We start from the raw sequence: 17649 nt of genomic DNA, 5'->3' as shown, positions 1-17649 counted from the left end.
AAAGAGCACCCAGGGGTGCTGAGCTGCTTCCCCCAGCCGAAACGCTCCTGTGTTGCTGAACCCAGGTGACAAGATCAGAGCAGGATCAAAATAGCTGCAAGTTGCTGGGGCCTCCAGGAATTTGACATGGGGGGCAGCGCTGGTCAAAAATAGCTCCCGTGCCCTGCTGGAAAGCTGGAGGCAAACCAAGGGAATCACAACGTTCCTTGGAGCGCGGGCCCTGCTCCCATCGTTGCCGGGAGGACGGCCTGTCCCGGGCGATGTCTGGCCGGGCTTTCCTTCCAAGGGAGGCCTGGCTCCGAGTTACGCAGGAAAGCAGGGGCTGCGGAGGGGTATAAGGTTGCTCTCCCCTGTATTTATAGCCGCGAGCACTGGAGAGGAGCGTTTCCAGCTGGAGGAGAAGGTTTGGCTGATGACAGATGGCAGCAGCAAACCTGCGCCGGGCGCCGCGGCTTAACCAGCACTCAAGGAGGAGGAGAGCGGCCAAAAAGTGACTTAAATGCATTTAAGTGAGGCCTTGCCTAGCGAAGAGGTTGTTTTTTATTATCGTTATTGCTCTTTTACTCCCCTGGCATCAACGTAGATATTTTTTTAAAGACTGGGGAAGCGTCATGGGAGGCGGGAGGAGGATTCCCCGCCGCCGCCTTTCCCACGTCTCGGCCGCATCCAAAGACATAAAGCCCCGGAGCAGGGCGGGCCGAGGAGGAGGAGGAGGCGGCGGGGAGGGAGGGAGGAAGGGGCGGCGCTGCGGGCCCGTCCCTCCCGCGCCTCCATCCCGGCCGTGCGCCGCATCCCTGCGTGGCCCGCGCCGCCGGCACCATGATCGCCGCCCAGCTCCTCGCCTACTACTTCACCGAGCTCAAGGAGGACCAGGCCAAGAAGGTAGGGACCCGGCTGGGGGGTGGAAGAGGGGGGGACGCCCTGCGCTTACACCGCCCGCCGCCGCCTCCAGCGCCGGCCGCGGGGCTCCCCGCTCCGCCCCACGGCGCGCGGAGCATCCGCCCGGGCCTGGCGCGCGCCGCCAAAAAGAGAAGGAAAAAATTATATTTTTAGTTATTTTTATGTTTAATGGAGCGGGAGGGGAGAGCCGGCCGCGAGGAGGAGGGGGAAGGCCTGGCTGCGCGGGCAGCATCCCTGGGCCGGTGCGGCCTGAGCGCCGCGCGGTCCCCGCGCCCGGAGAGCGGCTGCAGTTGTCGCTGCTGCTGCGATGGCGGTTGCCGTCCCCGCCGCAGGAGGCCGGGACAAAGCCCGGCCTCCCGGGACCCAATTTGGGGAGGAACGGGGGGACCCCCTCCCGCGCCGCCTGCACCCGCGCCAGGCCTGCCCGGTATATTTGGAAAGGGCTGATAAGCTCTGAGCAGCCGCGGGGCGCCCACCCCGTGCGATAGCGGAGGCACCGCTGGCACCAGGCGCCTTCCCCGTGGGGCGGCCGAACCCGCCTCGCGTGCAGCTCTGCCTTGGTCTGGGGGGAAGGAAAAACCCTCGCTCTTGAGCCCGGGGTTTTGGAGGCCCTGGGGCATCTTTTCCTGTTTGCGTTCTATTTTTTGCGCCGGGAGCCGAGCCCGCCGGGCGGCCTGGCCCTCGGCGCTCCCGGGGCTCCATCCTGGCTGGCATACGTGCGTGCCGGGCTCCTTGGCAGGGCCCTCCCTCTGCCCGCTGCTTCCGGAAAGGAATCGTCCCTGCTCCTGCCACGCGCGGGGGCTGCGGCCGCCGCCTCTCGCCCGCTCACCTTGAGGATGCTCCCGTGTGGGGACAAGCGCCTGCAGCCGCCTGCTCCCGGGGGGCTGCACCGGGGCTGGGAATAAGCCTTGGGCTCCCTGTATCTCGCTCCCGTGCGCGGCGGCATCCTGGAAGCGGCGCTGCTTCCTTGTCGGCCTTGCGGGCCCTCCCTTGCGCACGAGGCGATTCCCGCTCCCGCTTTGCAGCGTGTGGAGGGAGCGGGCAGGGAGAGGCTGGCTGGATGTACGGCCCCCGTGTCACGGTGCCCACGGTGCCTCTGGCCCCTGCAGCCTCTCCGTGCTGGCATTTTCCTGCTCCTCCGCGCCACCAAAGCAAGCCTGTGGCATCCAGGGCCCCTTCCCGTGCACGCGCCCGTGGGATTTTTCCATTACCCGGTGGCAGATAAAGGATCCCAACCTTTCTGCGGGCAGGGGAAGGCTGTTGCCAGCACCTGTTCCTGGCAGGTTTGTGCCGGCAGCAGCCGCCCTGCGGTGGAAGCCTCCAGGTGCCGCCCGTTTTCCGCCTCTCCGAGGACGGACGCCTTGCCCTTGAGCTGCAGGTCGCCCCTGAGCTCGTGGTGGGCGGCTGCCATGTGGGAGCAGCTGAATAAACAGGTTTCTAAGTAATTTCTAAGCAAAGAAGCCATGTCCAAAGCAGCGCGGTGGCCGGCAGGGTTTCTCCCGTGCGGCCGCAGCCTCCGCAGGCAGGCGCAGGGCCGCGGCGCCAGCGTGGCTCACCCTCCTCCTGCCCGCCAGGAGAAAGCCAAACCTGTTTTTTTGGAAACTGCAGCGCACACAGGAGGGATCTTGTTTCCAAGGCAGGTTCGTCCCTCCCCACCACGGGCCGTGTCTACGTCACGCGGCGCACGCAGGGGCAGGCCGGTCCCCTGCCCCGTTTTTCCTGCGGCTCGCTCCACGTCCCAGGGCTATGGATCCGCTGGGATCCGCCTTTCCCTCGGGATGTAGCTCCCTGGCGTCATTCATCGTGTCGGTCTGAAGGTCCTGGGAGTGTTTTATGGCAGTGTTTGTCATGCAAGATAGAGCGGCAGTGCGGAGATACAGGCGCTGTGAGCGCTTCCAGAGCCACGGAGGAGATGGGAACGGTCTGGGCACAGGAAGGGCCATGGGTACAAAACAAGGTGGCTCTTCCCATGTCACCAAGGATGCAAAACATGGGTAGGGCTTCAGTTCCCTGAACAAGCTGTGTTTCCTGCAAGCCAAAGCCCTCCCAAAGGGGTGGCTCTGGTGTGAGGCGTTTGCAGACCAGGTTTCCAAGGCGGGGAGACGGCACCGCTTTCATCTTGGCTCTTCCCGTGCATTTAGCAAGAACGTCCATGGCCAAGTTGTGCTTTTGAAGCATTGATGCTGCTCTTGCTTATGCTGAAGGCTGGTAAAACTGCCCCCTCTTTCCAGGCTGGCAAGTTCCCACGTTGGGAAGCCACCCGGGAGAAGCCAACGACTTTAACTGGGTGTTTTGTGTTGGAGAGGAGGCCCCTGCTCAGCTCAGTCTGGCCTCTCCTGAGCCTCTGGCTGCCCTGGCTCTGGAGCAGGGCAGGGAAAATGGTTCGGGATGTGGAAATCATTTCTCAGCCCGGAAAACAGTGTTGAAACCGCTGCGGCAAATCCTTTGCAATCCCCAAAACGCCTTTCGCCGCTGCCCCGGGCTGCTCACAAGCTCCATCCCTACTTGGTTTTTCCCTGCCGTTGGGTTGAAGGACGAGGTGCAGAGGGCTTGGCCGCCTCATCCATGCGGCTGCACGTTATTCTCCCGTTAAATTCCAGTTAAAGAGCGGCGCAGCCAGGCAGGCTGTCACTCTGCCGTGGTGTCCGCCTGTCTTTCCAGATCGACAAGTACCTTTACGCCATGCGCCTCTCCGACGAGACCCTCATAGACGTCATGGCTCGCTTCAGGAGGGAGATGAAGAACGGCCTCTCCAGGGACTTTAACCCCACGGCGACCGTGAAAATGCTCCCTACGTTCGTGAGGTCCATTCCCGACGGATCAGGTAGGGAGCCGCGCGGGCCTTTCCTGCGCCTCGCGGGGAACCTCTCGGCAACGAGCCAGCCTCTGCCCGGGATGACAGAGCACTTTGCTTCCTGGCAAGCGGAGGAAACGTTTCGGAGAGACAACCTCCCTCCCTCCCTTCCCCGGGCAAACCTGCTCCAACAGATGCCGGAGGGCTTGGCGATTCCCGCGGCGCGGGAACGGCCCTTTCCAGCCGTCCGTCCCCCCCGCAGTCAATGCGCTCGTGCAGAGAGCTGCCTGCCAGCAGTCAATATCTGCACGCAGGGAGATGGGATTTTTTATTATTTATGAAATTCCCGCCGATGGGATTTTGAGTTTTCATAAAAACAGGGACTTTTAGGCTTTTGCAGTTGGACTCGGCCTGTCTTTTCCCCATTTTTTTTTCTTTGGGGGAATTCAGGGAACTGGAGGAGGCTGCAGCGTGGCACTTGAAACCTCTGCCAAGCATTTTCCAGCTGGATGCTGGATTTTGCTGTTTTTCTGTGGGCATAAAGCGCTCTCAGAAACCCAAACCATGTTGCGCTGCTGTCTGGGATCAAGGTTGCCCTTATTTTGTGTTTAGTGTTTAGTGGTAACGCTGTATTTGCTTTCCATATAGAGCATGAGTAGGTTAACTTGTGTTTTGGTGCCTGTAACAGATTAAGTCCCTTTTTACAGCAATTGCCCTGTTATAACTCTGTTACACGGCTGTTTGAGCCTCATTTGAATTAGGACCGAGGAATTATTGGGTGAGGGAGCCCCGAGTCTGGTGTTTAGCATCACTTTGAGCTCTCTGGCAGGTGGAAATCCTTGATATTTCTGCTCTGCCCCGGATTTGTGTGGCCTTAACACTGAATAATTGCAATGTGATTCTGCTGCTGTTGTTTTTAAAGGGGTGAGATGCTAATTCCCCTTAATTTAGCCCTCTCAGCTGTTACGTTGAAATGACCCCCTGCAGTACCCCGGGCAGGGGTTTGCCTGCAATCCCAGCATTTTCCCTATCCCCGTTTGTTTTTCCTCCCCCCTGCCTGGGTGCAAATGAGCAGGGTCCCCTCGTGTTTGCTTCAGACCGTGCATTGCACCCTACTGAACCAGAGTGATCTCAGTAAAAGCCGAAGGGTTTTTTTCCAGCCATTCTCCAATTTCTGCCTCCTAAGCTCTCCCTTCCATGTCTGGATGTTATTATGAAAGCTGATTATTCAGGAAAAAAAAGGCACTGCTGTTTAGCTGCCGATTTCTGTTCCTGTACTTCAATAACAAGGAGCCTTTGAGGGATATATTTTGGAGCCTGTGGGGATGTTGTGTATTTTTTCCTCTTTGCTTCGTTCTGAGTTAATTTGAAAAAGCAGCAAGGTTTTGTCCAGGTGCCTAGGGCAGTAGCTCAAATTAACTCAAAACACTTTAAGAATGTTAAATTATTTGTAGCAGTTTTAATTGTGACTTCCTTTTTTTAGAAAGCGTGGATTAAACCCTACTGCTTGGATTAAACTCCTGAAACACCCTGAAAAAAAACTGTTACTTTGCATGTGGAAAACTTTGCATTTTACTTCGGGGCTGTTTTTCCTTTTTAGCCAAAAAGGATAATTCTCAGGGAGTTTTACCTTGCGAGGAGCCTGACGGGGCTACAAGTCAAACGTGCTAATCTGTAACCACGTTGTCAGGGAAGACACCTCTGAAGTGCACTGTTTGCTTGGAGCATTTAAGCTTGAAAAGGGGCCATCTGCTCCAATGTTGATTTTCCGTTTTTTAGAGGAGGTAATGGCTTGTGCTGGACAATTAATACTCTCTTATGATAAAGTGTATTCAGGTATTTGGCTCAACGAGGCACTTGTGATAGAGGTTTTGCTACCGGTCTTGGCAAGGTGAAGGAGGCTACGAAGAAAGGACGAGCTGCATCGTAATGGGGTGAAATCATGGGAATTATGTTAAAGGTTAGGAGCCCCTGCTGTGTGTCATGAAGTTTGCTGCATTTTTTGTGTGGAAATCGCTGCTTTTTTGGGCTCCTGGAGACTCATCTGAGTCCAGCTTGGTGAGGAAGAAGACGAACTGCCCTTGCGCCAACTTTGTGCTCAATTTTAAGGAATTAGCCAACGTTTCAAATCGATGCACTGCACAGTTGCTATAAAAACTATGTGCTTATATATGCTTTGCACACTATACTTGGGCTTTCTGAATACTCCTGGGCACAGTTTAATTGCTTATGTCTCGTTTTCCCCCTAGAGAAAGGCGACTTCATCGCGCTGGATCTTGGCGGTTCTTATTTCCGCATTCTGCGGGTGAAGGTGTCGCATGAGAAAAAGCAGACGGTGCAGATGGAAACTGAGATTTATAACACGCCCGAAGACATCATGCACGGCAGTGGGACACGGGTGAGTGTCCCCAAGGCTTTAGGACTAATCTCTAAAGAGATAACAGCTCTAAATCAGTTTTAACACTCTCATTTAAAAAACAGGTAAAAGGCGAGCATGACTTCAGCATTCTGGTAGTTATTGCTATTGGACTGAGAATAAATAAGCTGTATTTAGTACGAGAGTGATCAGGAATACTGCAAACCTGCTGTTATTGTGTGGGAGACTTTTGGCCGAGCTAGGAAAAAATTGAAGTAAAATTTGATGAAAAAATGTTGGTTTCTGTAGTAAAGATGCTTGCCACAGAGAGAAGCAAAGAGCAGGGGAACGACTTAATTTCTGCAAGCAAATAGCGAGCCCAGCTCTGCAAAGAGTCTGCTGGGTGTGATGGATAGAAATACTGTTGACAGCACAAGTATCTGTCCTGGCAGTCCGGGGTGCTCAGCGTTGAGGAAAAGTAACAAGAACAGCAAAAACATCTCAGGAAGCCGGTGGGATGTTCTGTGCCAACCTCAACTTGCTTTTTCCTGAATAAATGGTACCTTTTCTTAGTCTTTTAGTCCTGAGAGTGGAAACGATACTTGAATCCAATTACTTGCATTCCGGATTGGCTTATTTGGAAGAATATGTTGTCTTTTTATGATTAAGAAATTAAAGAAGTGCATGTTTTGCATAAAAATGTCTCTTTGTATCAGTGCAGCACAAAACAAGTTATTTTTGTTGTCAGAAAGGATGTGTTTTTACGCCCTTTTTTTTTTTTTTTTTTAAGAATGAGGTGTTATTTAAGCAGGAGCTAGGAAACTTCCATTCTGTTTTAAAAAGAGTGAAAAAAATGAAAAATGATATAAAGGGCATTTCTATCCTTAATATATTTTCTTTAGGCATCTTAACAACATCAGCATTTGTAGGTAATAACCACTGCTACATTCTTATGCAGTAGCCTGCCTGAGATGGCATCATTGCTCACAAGTAGCGTTGGTGGTTCAGATACCATTCTGTGGTATCTGAAGGACAGCAATAAAACACACTCCTCTTAAAGACTTTTCCTGATATTATTACTCCTCTTAAAGACTTTTCCTGATATTTTTATTTTGTTATCTGGCCGAAAGCACACGCAGCAGCTTTCCCACGGAGAGGCTTCGGAGGGCGGCCGAGCCGCCCGTGGCAGGCAGAGATAGGGAAATGAGCATTCCCACAACAACTATTCCCAACTTGGCGGCCCCTTTGCTCTTTCTGACGCGGCAGCGGCCTCATCCTGGTGTTTCCCCCTGTGACCTCTCCAAGTCTGTCCATCCTTGAGGCCTCCAGCACCCTCCTGATGTTGCTCTTGAGGGAAACTCATGGAGCATCCCCTGAATGAGGATCATGGCCTTTAAACCAGGAAAGAGGCACACGAGGATGGCTCCTGCCTACTCTGGGGCCTAGAGCTGGCCCCCAAGGTATCCCCTGACCAAACGGATCCGCGGTGGATCCAGGCCCTGAGACTTCCCAGGGAAGCCCCAGGGATGTGGGATGCCCCAGGAGGTGGAGATCTGCTCCTGGGGACTCCCACCTGCCCCTGATTTGGATTCTCCTAAAGCCACGAGCCAGATTGGCGCAATAGTCCGAGGGAACCTCGGTTACTAATGCGCCTTTCAGCAAGCTGTGTCATTAACTTGGGCGAGTTACGCGCTGAAAATCCTGGGGCGTAATCAGCTTATGGACGGGATGGTGAGTTATGACTTTGTGCCTCGCTGGCGCACTCCATTTTGGCATTTTCTACTGTACTGCGTTCAAGCTCTATTTTTAATCCAACCTAGCCCTTAGCTAACATGTGCAGTCCTGGTGGCAGCTGGAAGTTTAGTTAGGATGAAGTTTTTGAGCAACGTGGAAAAAATTGGAATTGAATAGTCCTGTAGCTGCTGTGCTTGTTGTGAGAAATTGTGGAATTTTATCGCTTGGCTAAAGTTCTCCTTTTGGTTGAAAATAGCAAAATAGCTGAAAATAGTCTTACAGAAGCTCAATATTCTTTTCCTAATCTTTTCCACTGTGTCCGCTCAGTGATTTGCCTGAACAGTGAATGGCAGAGTTTCCCCTGGGAAACTGCTGTAACCCCGCAAGTTCAGAGAGGTTTTCTGCCTCTCTGGAGAAGAGCTCGGCCCCGTGTGGGATCCACTCCTGCGTGCTCTTTTAAGAGACATCTTCTTAATGGAAGGCTGGAAGGGTATTTTGTTCTCATCCATGTTAAGAACAAGGTTTATGCCAGGTGGGAGAATCACATGCCGCTTGGAAAGCATTTTTGTATCAGTGGAAAAGATGCCATGCAGAATGAGATGCATTAATGTACAACTGATTTTGTACTTCTTAATTGCTAGAGTGTTAATGTGCGCTGTCTGGGAGATCTGTCATTTAAATATCTTAAAAAATTGGAGCAGAACTGAAGTATTCTGTCCCTTAACTCTGTCTCGATTCATGTCTGTTTTCTCTCTCTCTCTCTCTTTTTTTTTTTTTTTTAATAGCTTTTTGATCACGTTGCTGAATGCCTGGGAGACTTTATGGAGAAACAACAGATCAAAGACAAGAAATTACCAGTTGGCTTTACCTTTTCTTTCCCGTGCCGGCAGTCCAAGCTGGATGAGGTAAGAACATGGCATGATTTTCTTAATATGCAAAAGATCGACAGTGTTTTTGCAGTGTGAAAGCAGGATCCCAGAGAGGCATCTTCTGGGGATGAGTGCTGGATGGGGATCAAAGATCATGGAATGTCCCAGGCAGGGTTGGTAGCTCAGGGCAGAGAGAGACCCGAGGAAGCGTTTGGAGTACAAAAACCTTGTTTTTAAAGGGAGAAGGACAAAACAAGGGCGGGCTCCATGTTCAGGGCGACTCTGCTGTTCCTGCAGGGCATCCTGATCACCTGGACGAAGCGCTTCAAAGCGAGCGGCGTGGAGGGCGCGGACGTCGTGCGGCTGCTGAGCAGGGCCATCAAGAAGCGGGGGGTGAGTGGCGCTCCCGCCGCCTGTGCGAGCAGGCCTGGTGCGTCCACCTGCGCTCCCCGTCCTCGGGGTTGGGAGAGGGATCTGGAGCAGGTGGTGTCTCAGAAAACTCCCCTGGGACACGCGGGTGGTTATCTGCTGTGGCGGGGGAAAGCGGCGGGTGCAAGCGGGGCGGCGGTGCTGTCTGGAGGAGCCGCGTGCCATGGGCAATGCCGTGTTCCCCACCAGGACTACGACGCCGATATCATGGCGGTGGTGAATGACACCGTGGGCACCATGATGACCTGCGGCTTCGACGACCAGCGCTGCGAAGTCGGCCTGATCATCGGTAACGGGCGCCGGGCGCGTGAGGTGCCGCTTCGGAGCGGCCCCTTTCCTGACGCCCTTTCCCTCCAGGCACGGGCACCAACGCCTGCTACATGGAGGAGATGAGGCACATCGACCTGGTGGAGGGCGACGAGGGCCGCATGTGCATCAACACGGAGTGGGGCGCCTTCGGCGACGACGGCTCCCTGGAGGACATCCGCACCGAGTTCGACCGCGAGATCGACCGCGGCTCCCTCAACCCCGGCAAGCAGCTGTGAGTGAGGGCTCTGCTCGGGCGCTTCCTGGTACCCTGTGCTGAGATCCAGGAGGATCCCTCCGATCCAGCAGGATCCCCTCCATCCCGGAGGGGCCCTGTGCCACCCGCAGCGGTTCCTTGGAGCTGCCTGCTCTCCTGAACCCTGAACACTTTGCTCCTCGCTGCAAATTGCCCCTTAGCAGCCACTGAAGCCGAGGGGAAGTGCAGGACCTGATTGGGATTATAAACGTCCCCATTAGGGATACGGCTGTTTACTTTGTTGGCTCCAGTTCACAGCTTATCGCCCTAATTCTGGCCCGAGCCAGGCGATTATTAAATTAACTTGGGCTCATTCGTTATCTTAATTATTGCGTTGAACGCGGCTGGGGGGGCACGCTCCGGGCAGAGCGGCTTCCTTGCAAGGTCCTGTAGGCATCTGGGAAAGGGATGTGCAGCATAAGGAAGATTTTGGGGAGGCTAAATACAAACCGTTTAACACTGAGGGCTCAAGGCAGCACCGCAAGAAGGTCCCTCTGACCCTGCAGCTTGTTTAGGACAGGTCGGAGAGAGGTCTGAGAGTGTCTGGTGTTCACCATGGGGACAAAAGATATATCAGAAAAGCTGTGAGTGCCTCCCACTCTCGTGCTCTGTGGTTTAGGGAACATCTTGTATTACTGCAGAGTCTCCAAAGTCACCTTTGCTTGTGGAGGCCATAAAAATATGAGGGGGGGAGTATGAGAAAACGCAGCATAGAGAAGGATGCCAGCTGGAAACGAGCGGGTGTACTCGATTTAATTCATTGGGTGCTTTAATTTATTAGATTGTGGCTGCTTTCCAGTTGTTTGGTCAACTCTGGCCACTGAGGCCCCGAGTTTCAGCCTGCTTTAAGGCGTGGGTGCAGGTTCTGGCGCCAGTTCCATGAGTGTGTTGCCAAAGGGAGTCTTTGCTCCCTTTCCGGCTTGCTCTTTGCCCGGTGGGTGAAGACTCTTTTGGATGAGCTGGGGTCTGCCCGCGGTGACGGCCGCTCTCCTCTCCTGCAGGTTTGAGAAGATGGTGAGCGGGCTCTACATGGGCGAGCTGGTGCGGCTCATCCTGGTGAAGATGGCCAAGGAGGGGCTGCTCTTTGAGGGCAGGATCACCCCCGAGCTCCTCACCAAAGGGAAGTTTGAGACGAAGCACGTGTCTGCCATAGAAAAGTGAGTGCCTTTCTCCCCCTGGCAGCTCTGAACATTAAATTCCTGGGACCCCCTCTATGGGGCCACTGAGGGCGGTAGCTGCCTGAGCCTGGCAGCGCCCTCTCCTCCAAGCTGCAGGTTTTGGTGGCACTTCGGTGGGGCTGCCACTCTTTTCCTGGGATTGACTGCTGGCAAAAGCCTGCTGTGAGGTGGGAATGGCGCTGAAGCCCGTGGCAGAGCCACCAAGGTCCCTGCATGGTCACCGAGCGTGGCGGGACTTGGCTGAGGGCCTCCTGCCAAATGTTTGTGCTGCTCCTCGCCGTCTCCACGAGATCAGCGGGTTTGCTCGGCGCCATCACCCTCTCGCTCCCAGGCTTTTAAAATTCACCCCACTGGGGTTGCTTGGGCTGCTTTCACCAGGCCAGCTCGGCCCTTGGAAAAGCTCCTGGTTTTCATGCGTGTCCGACGGTGGCAATGGCCGAGCGCAGTGCCCCGGGGACGCGGCCAGTGACTTCCACAAGTCCCTCATGATCCTACCCCTGCAGACTGCTTATCCCAGCAGCTTTCCACCACATGTGTGGCTCCGTCCGTCTCGGCCAAAGGGACCTGAGTGGAGCTGACGCAGTGTTAAACAACAGTGGGAAAAAACAGGAGGAAATTGGCCAAGCACTTTGGCTGCCAAGAGGCAAATTTGAAGTGAAATTCCAGGTCACGCCGCAAGGAGCACCTTGACTCTAAGGATGGGGCAGCCTCCCATCTCTGAGTGTCCCCAGCGAGATGCAAGAGGCAGGATTGTCCAAGTCTGAAGAGACCCATTAGGTCACTTGGGCAGCTGCAGCTCTGGGGTTGGTTCCCCTCGCGCACTTCCGAGTCTCTCAAGACCCACAACCCTCTTTCCACAGGAGCAAGGAAGGCCTGAGCAAAGCCAAAGACATCCTGACGCGCCTGGGCGTGGAACCGTCTCACGAGGACTGCGTGGCCGTGCAGCACGTGTGCACCATCGTGTCCTTCCGCTCGGCCAACCTGGTGGCCGCCACGCTGGGCGCCATCCTCTGCCAGCTGCGCGACAACAAGGGCGTGGGCCGGCTCCGCACCACCGTGGGGGTGGACGGCTCCCTCTACAAGATGCACCCGCAGTAAGTGCCGCGCCGAGGGCTCCTTGGGCAGGAGCGGCCTCCGCGCTGGGCGCCGGCGAGGCCGTTGGGTGCTCTTGGTGAGGTGTTTAGCTCGGGTGTTTGGAAGAGCATGGGGTTGAACAGCGTTTATAGCCGTTCTGAACTTCCCCGGGGGGCAATGGGTGCTGGGGTAGCCGCTCAGCTCGGGGTGGAGGAGCACAGCGCCGGCCCCACGGGCGTCCCCTCCCGCAGGTACGCCCGGCGCTTGCACAAAACCACGCGGCGCCTCGTGCCCGACTCGGATGTGCGGTTCCTGCTGTCGGAGAGCGGCAGCGGCAAGGGGGCCGCCATGGTGACGGCCGTGGCGTACCGGCTGGCGGAGCAACACCGCCTCATCGACGAGACCCTCGCCGAGTTCAAGCTCACGCACGAGCAGCTGCTGCAGGTCAAGAAGAGGATGAGGACGGAGATGGAAGCGGGGCTCAAGAAGAAGAGCCACGAGACGGCCAAAGTGAAAATGCTGCCCACCTTCGTGCGCAGCACGCCGGATGGCACGGGTGAGAGCACGGGCGGCTCTTGGCTTGCTGGGGGGGCTCACCACCTCCATACGTTTTCTGAAGGAGCTGCCATATGGGCCCTTCTGCCTTCATTAATTAAAAAAAAAAAAAAAAGGGAGGGAAAAGAAAAAGGTCTGGAATAATCAGAGCAGCACCTAAAATCTTCCTGCGATAGACACCTGCCACCTCTGGGAAGAAGTGGACCTCTTCTAGATTCCCTTTATCTTATTCTTTCCCCCCTCTTCTTTTCCAGAAAATGGAGACTTTCTGGCGCTTGACCTTGGAGGAACAAACTTCAGAGTTTTGCTGGTGAAAATCCGCAGCGGTAAAAGGAGAACGGTGGAAATGCACAATAAGATATATGCCATTCCCATAGAAGTGATGCAGGGAACTGGAGAGGAGGTGTGTTTGGGTGCTTCTCTTTTGCAGCGTTGCTGCTTTTTAAGTGCACTCTTGAGTAAGCGAGCGCGATCTGTACAGATTCAAACACGGAACTTTTCCCTTTCAAGCTATTCGATCACATCGTTACCTGCATTTCCGACTTCCTGGATTATATGGGAATCAAAGGCGCCCGGCTTCCTCTTGGCTTCACCTTCTCCTTCCCTTGCAAGCAGACCAGCTTGGATGCTGTAAGTTCATTAGTGTCTTGTGAAGCTGCTCTTGTGCTCAGGCCAGGCCGGATCCTCCACCTTTCCGTGCCCTGCGTGGTGCTTACGGGGAGGCTGTGCGAGGACAGGATTCCTCACTACAGCTGCTCCTTTATGCCCCTGTAAGTAACTCCTTTGGCAGCCGTCATGCAAATGCTACTAGCATTCAAATTTCCACTTTTTTTTTTCTTTTTTCTTTTTTTTAAAGTATCCTTGTTTTTCCAGTCATATAAACCCATTGAACTGTGGTGGTTTTCCCTGATTTTGTGAGGTCTGCCTGTCTCCAGCACAGCCTGCAGCATCTCGAACCCCTGCCACAGCCCAGGGGGATGTTTTTTTTTTCTTTTTTTGGAAGAAAGATCTCTCTTCTGTCACAGCTGCTTTGGGACTCCGTTGCATTTCATGCTTTGCGCAACAGCGCTGTCTCCTGGTGAATGTGTTTTAGTGAGCCCTGCCGTAGTGTTTTGGGGAAAAAAAGATAGTTCCCGGTCTCAGATGCTGGCGTCTGATGCTCCCCTTTTTCTGTCTTTGGGCAGGATGCTGAGTAACTCAGTCCTGGAAGTTTGGAGGCGAGACGTGATTAGTGGGTTGAAATGCAGAATTCCAAAAACACAGAGATCCTCCTCCTTTACAGAGAGGCCTCTGTGTAACTTCACCCTGAAGCGCTTGAAATAATAACATTGAAGCGTGAGCAAAAATGAGATAAATATTGATGTCTGAAGGAGGAGAACACAGTGGTGACAGGAGCAGTATTCAGGCGTTTGGCTCCCTGCTGTGTTTTGCACCATGAGGCCATAAACACTCTCATGTGGGATGGTGTGGCCAGAGCTGCAGCACATACAGCTCTTGGTCACTTGGCTGTGCTCTTATGTGCCCTTGTTATTAGGCTTATGTGCTCTTACGGACCAGGGTAGCTGAATGCAGGGAAATGATCGGACGGAAGCGCTCCGTGATTCTCCCCCAGAGACTTGAAGCAGTCTGTTGAGCGCAAGGAAATTCAATAAAAAGCATTTTCTTTCTTTTTAGGGCATCCTGCTCAATTGGACAAAAGGATTTAAAGCTACAGACTGCGAAGGAGAAGATGTGGTGTATTTGCTCAGAGAAGGAATCAAAAGAAGAGAGGTGATTTTTTTTCTTTTTAATTCTATTTTTCTCTCCCTCCTACTTCTCCCCCCGCTGCAGAATTGCTAGACCCTGAGGGTCCACTTGGCTCCCTCGCCCTGGGTTTTTGACCTTCATGCACCAAACTGAAATTGTGACTCAGAATGAACCAGGCTGGGGGTTTGGTTCCTTTGCTTGGGGCTTTTTTTATTTTTTTCCTCCTCAAGGGCTTCTAGTTTTGCAAAATGTGTGAAAACTCACAAGGCGTGTTTCAGACCTGGTTCCTGGTTCCTCTTTCTGCCTGTGTAAAATCTGAGGCAGTACTTCCAGCTTCTTGTTCCCAGTGTGTTTTGCCGGTGTCCCCTTCCGTGTGCTCCTTTTGTGTCTCTTCAGAGACCTCACTGTTCTGTTTCTCTTCCTCGCAGGAGTTCGACTTGGATGTGGTGGCCGTGGTGAACGATACGGTTGGCACTATGATGACTTGCGCCTACGAAGACCCCAACTGTGAGATCGGGCTCATCGTGGGTACGTCCTGGAGCTACTTTTTACTCTTTCTACACAGCACTGTCATATAAAGCCAGCAAATTCCTGCGAGGAGCTGAGGTTGAGGCACAGGCTGAGGTTTTACCAGGGCTCTTGCACTTGTTCTGGCGTTGCTTGGCTTCCAAAAACGGGAGTAATTCCAGTGTTTGCCTGTTGCAGGGACCGGCAGCAACGCGTGCTACATGGAGGAGATGAGAAACGTGGAGATGGTGGACGGCGAGCAAGGAAGGATGTGCGTGAACATGGAGTGGGGAGCCTTCGGGGACAACGGCTGCCTGGACGACATCAGGACAATATACGACAAGGCAGTCGATGACTTCTCACTGAACGCTGGCAAGCAAAGGTACCGCGCGGTGCCCGGGCACGCTCAGAGCAAGCCAGACGGGCTCAGGTTGTTTTGAGAGATAATTGGATTTCTCCCCATTTAGAGGAGATGGAGTGCGAGAGTGGCAAATGACTCTGCTGTCCTGGGGGACCTCCCTTGTCTGCCCTTCTCCCAGTAGATGCTTTTTCCCTCTCATCCAAAAGAGCCAGGGGCTGCGACCTTCTCTCTGCCGCCGTCTCGCTAGTGGCGGTCGATGCTGTTAGGGTTGCCAGGCTGTTCTGCAGCAGTGACTCCGTGTCCTTGCAAAAACCTCCCGAGTGATTCGCAGGGTGCAGACAGACCCAGAGAGGTGGAAACCACAAGAGCCGCTTAGTCAGCCTGGAAAAAGCCGCCCAGGCGGCGGTGGGGACGGCTCAGGGTGATGTATTCCGGGAAGAGCTGGGCGCTTACGAGGGAGGATGCTCACAGGCAGAGGCCGGAGACAACTCGTAGCCTCAAATGGACCACGTGGCCCGCGTCCAGCATGGCCTGGCATGCTGGGCCCAGCTGCAGCTGGGACGAAATGCCCGCCTGGCGCTTCGGGAGGCCATGACCTGGCTGCCAGGGTCATGCAGCACCCAATGTGCCCCGCAATAAGCGGAGAAGTGCCCACTTGCAGGAATTAGCTCCTCCGTAACAAAGCATAAAATGTCATTGTCTCCACGACTTGCTTGCCAGTGCCTCATGCTGCTCTCCGAAATCCCGGGAAGGTGCTGAGCACTCCCGCTTGTCTCCTCCTGCAGGTACGAGAAGATGATCAGCGGCATGTACCTGGGCGAGATTGTCCGCAACATCCTCATCGACTTCACCAAGCGGGGCTTCCTCTTCCGAGGGCAGATCTCGGAGACCCTCAAGACCAGGCACATCTTCGAAACCAAGTTTCTCTCGCAGATCGAGAGGTGAGGGCACGGCCTGGGCTACCGCCCGTGCGCGTACCAGCCCTGGGGACATCGCTGCTGGGCAGGACGCGCCACATTATTGGTGTCTTTGTTGCTGGGACTCGGCGGGGGGGAGCAGAAAGCAAGTTGATGCCAGGAGTATTTTCCTGGAAAACCCTTGGAAAGAGCCGGTGGTGGGAGGGCAGCTCTAACGGCCTGCTGTCGCCCCGCAGCGACCGGTTAGCCCTGCTGCAGGTGCGCACCATCCTGCAGCAGCTGGGGCTCAACAGCACGTGCGACGACAGCATCATCGTGAAGACGGTGTGCGGGGCTGTGTCGCGGCGGGCGGCGCAGCTCTGCGGCGCCGGCATGGCCGCCGTCGTGGATAAAATCAGGGAGAACAGGGGCCTGGAGCACCTGGAGATAACGGTTGGTGTGGACGGGACTCTGTACAAGCTACATCCCCAGTGAGTGTTTGCCGTCTCCTACGGTCTGTAGCGTGGGGCCGCGTGTCCTTTCTCCCGGCCTGCCAGAAACTGGTCCCTCTTACTTGCTAGGAAAAGAGCCAGGGAAGGGAGGGCTTAATTAAACTTCCGAAAAGGCTGTGAAGGGAACCAAAAGGCCTCCTGAAGGCTTTGGAAGGTGGTGGAACTTGCTGAGCGCCTTGCAGCGCAGCAAAGGGAACCATCTCCAAGTTCATGGAAAAAATGCCGTGGCGGCGCATGGCTTTGTGGCACATCCCGCAGGGCAGGTGGGCCGTCACCAAGCGGTGGTGGGCGAGGGGAAGAGTCTCCAGGAGCAGGAGGAGAAGAGGGCGAAGCGGCTGTCTGAGCCACGCGCGGGTGGGTGGCAAGGAGGGGACCATGTAGGCACCTTCTCTTCCCTTTCCTGTGATATGAGAGAGTCGGGTAACCGTGGTCACGGTGGGATGAAGGGCCTCGCTCCCCTCACTCCTGCTGCTCCCCATCTTCAGATCCCCCAAAAGTTTCCAGCACTGCCACCCTTTCCATGGTGAAAGGGGAAGCATTGTGAGATGCCCCAGGATCTCCCTTTCCTATTGCTCTCCCTCACCGCGCTGCTTTTCCCCTCTTGCAGCTTCTCAAGGATCATGCACCAGACGGTGAAGGACCTGGCGCCCAAGTGCGACGTGACATTCCTGCTCTCGGAGGACGGCAGCGGCAAGGGGGCGGCGCTCATCACGGCCGTGGGCTGCCGGCTCCGCGACGCCGAGCAGAACTGAACTCCTCCGTCCCGACCCTGTCCTGTGAGCACTTTCTCATAAAGCAGCGACTGCCTAGCCTGAACTGGTTTAAAAAGAAAAAAAAAAAAAAGATAAAAAAAAAAAAAACAGAACTCACTGCTTTATTGGAAAAAAAAAAAAAACAACAACTAATGACATAAATAGGATACAAGCTAGAATGTGTGCTGTTAATAATATCTCCTGTTTCTGAACCCCAAATCCAATCTGCATGTTTTTTATTCACCTTGTTGGTACCTCCCCCACCTGTAGGTCGTTGGAAATCAGTGTGTGCTTTCCGCAGCCGCCGCAGCCCGGCTGCTGTGCGAGGTGAGGTTGCCCCCAGGCGATGGCCGCGCGAGGGCTGCCGGCGCACGGTGCCGGGCGCGCGCTCCCCGCGGCGCGTGCTGCCCGCCCGACGTGGGAT

At 54.7% G+C, this 17649-nt stretch overlaps 1 protein-coding gene across 1 annotated transcript; it reads left to right on the top strand.

Moving 5' to 3' along the window:
• Positions 1–742: 742 nt before the first annotated feature.
• HK1 (hexokinase 1) lies at positions 743–17468 on the top strand. The gene is made up of 18 exons (XM_088525479.1): positions 743–882; positions 3562–3724; positions 5944–6092; positions 8570–8689; positions 8951–9046; positions 9272–9371; positions 9440–9623; positions 10646–10801; positions 11683–11916; positions 12148–12452; positions 12706–12854; positions 12962–13081; positions 14126–14221; positions 14626–14725; positions 14903–15086; positions 15851–16006; positions 16219–16452; positions 17081–17468. Exons 1-18 carry the CDS (start codon positions 820–822, stop codon positions 17223–17225), a joined length of 2754 nt encoding a protein of 917 aa, XP_088381605.1. The 5' UTR covers positions 743–819; the 3' UTR covers positions 17226–17468.
• The last annotated feature ends 181 nt before the right edge of the window (positions 17469–17649 follow it).

This window comes from Tinamus guttatus, unplaced genomic scaffold (genome assembly GCF_059628265.1).
Source record: "Tinamus guttatus ecotype Peru unplaced genomic scaffold, ASM5962826v1 Tinamus_guttatus_pri_ptg000023l, whole genome shotgun sequence".
NCBI lineage: Eukaryota > Metazoa > Chordata > Aves > Tinamiformes > Tinamidae > Tinamus > Tinamus guttatus.
The sequence above is the reverse complement of the archived record's forward strand: the minus strand, read 5'-3'. Positions and strand labels throughout refer to the sequence as shown.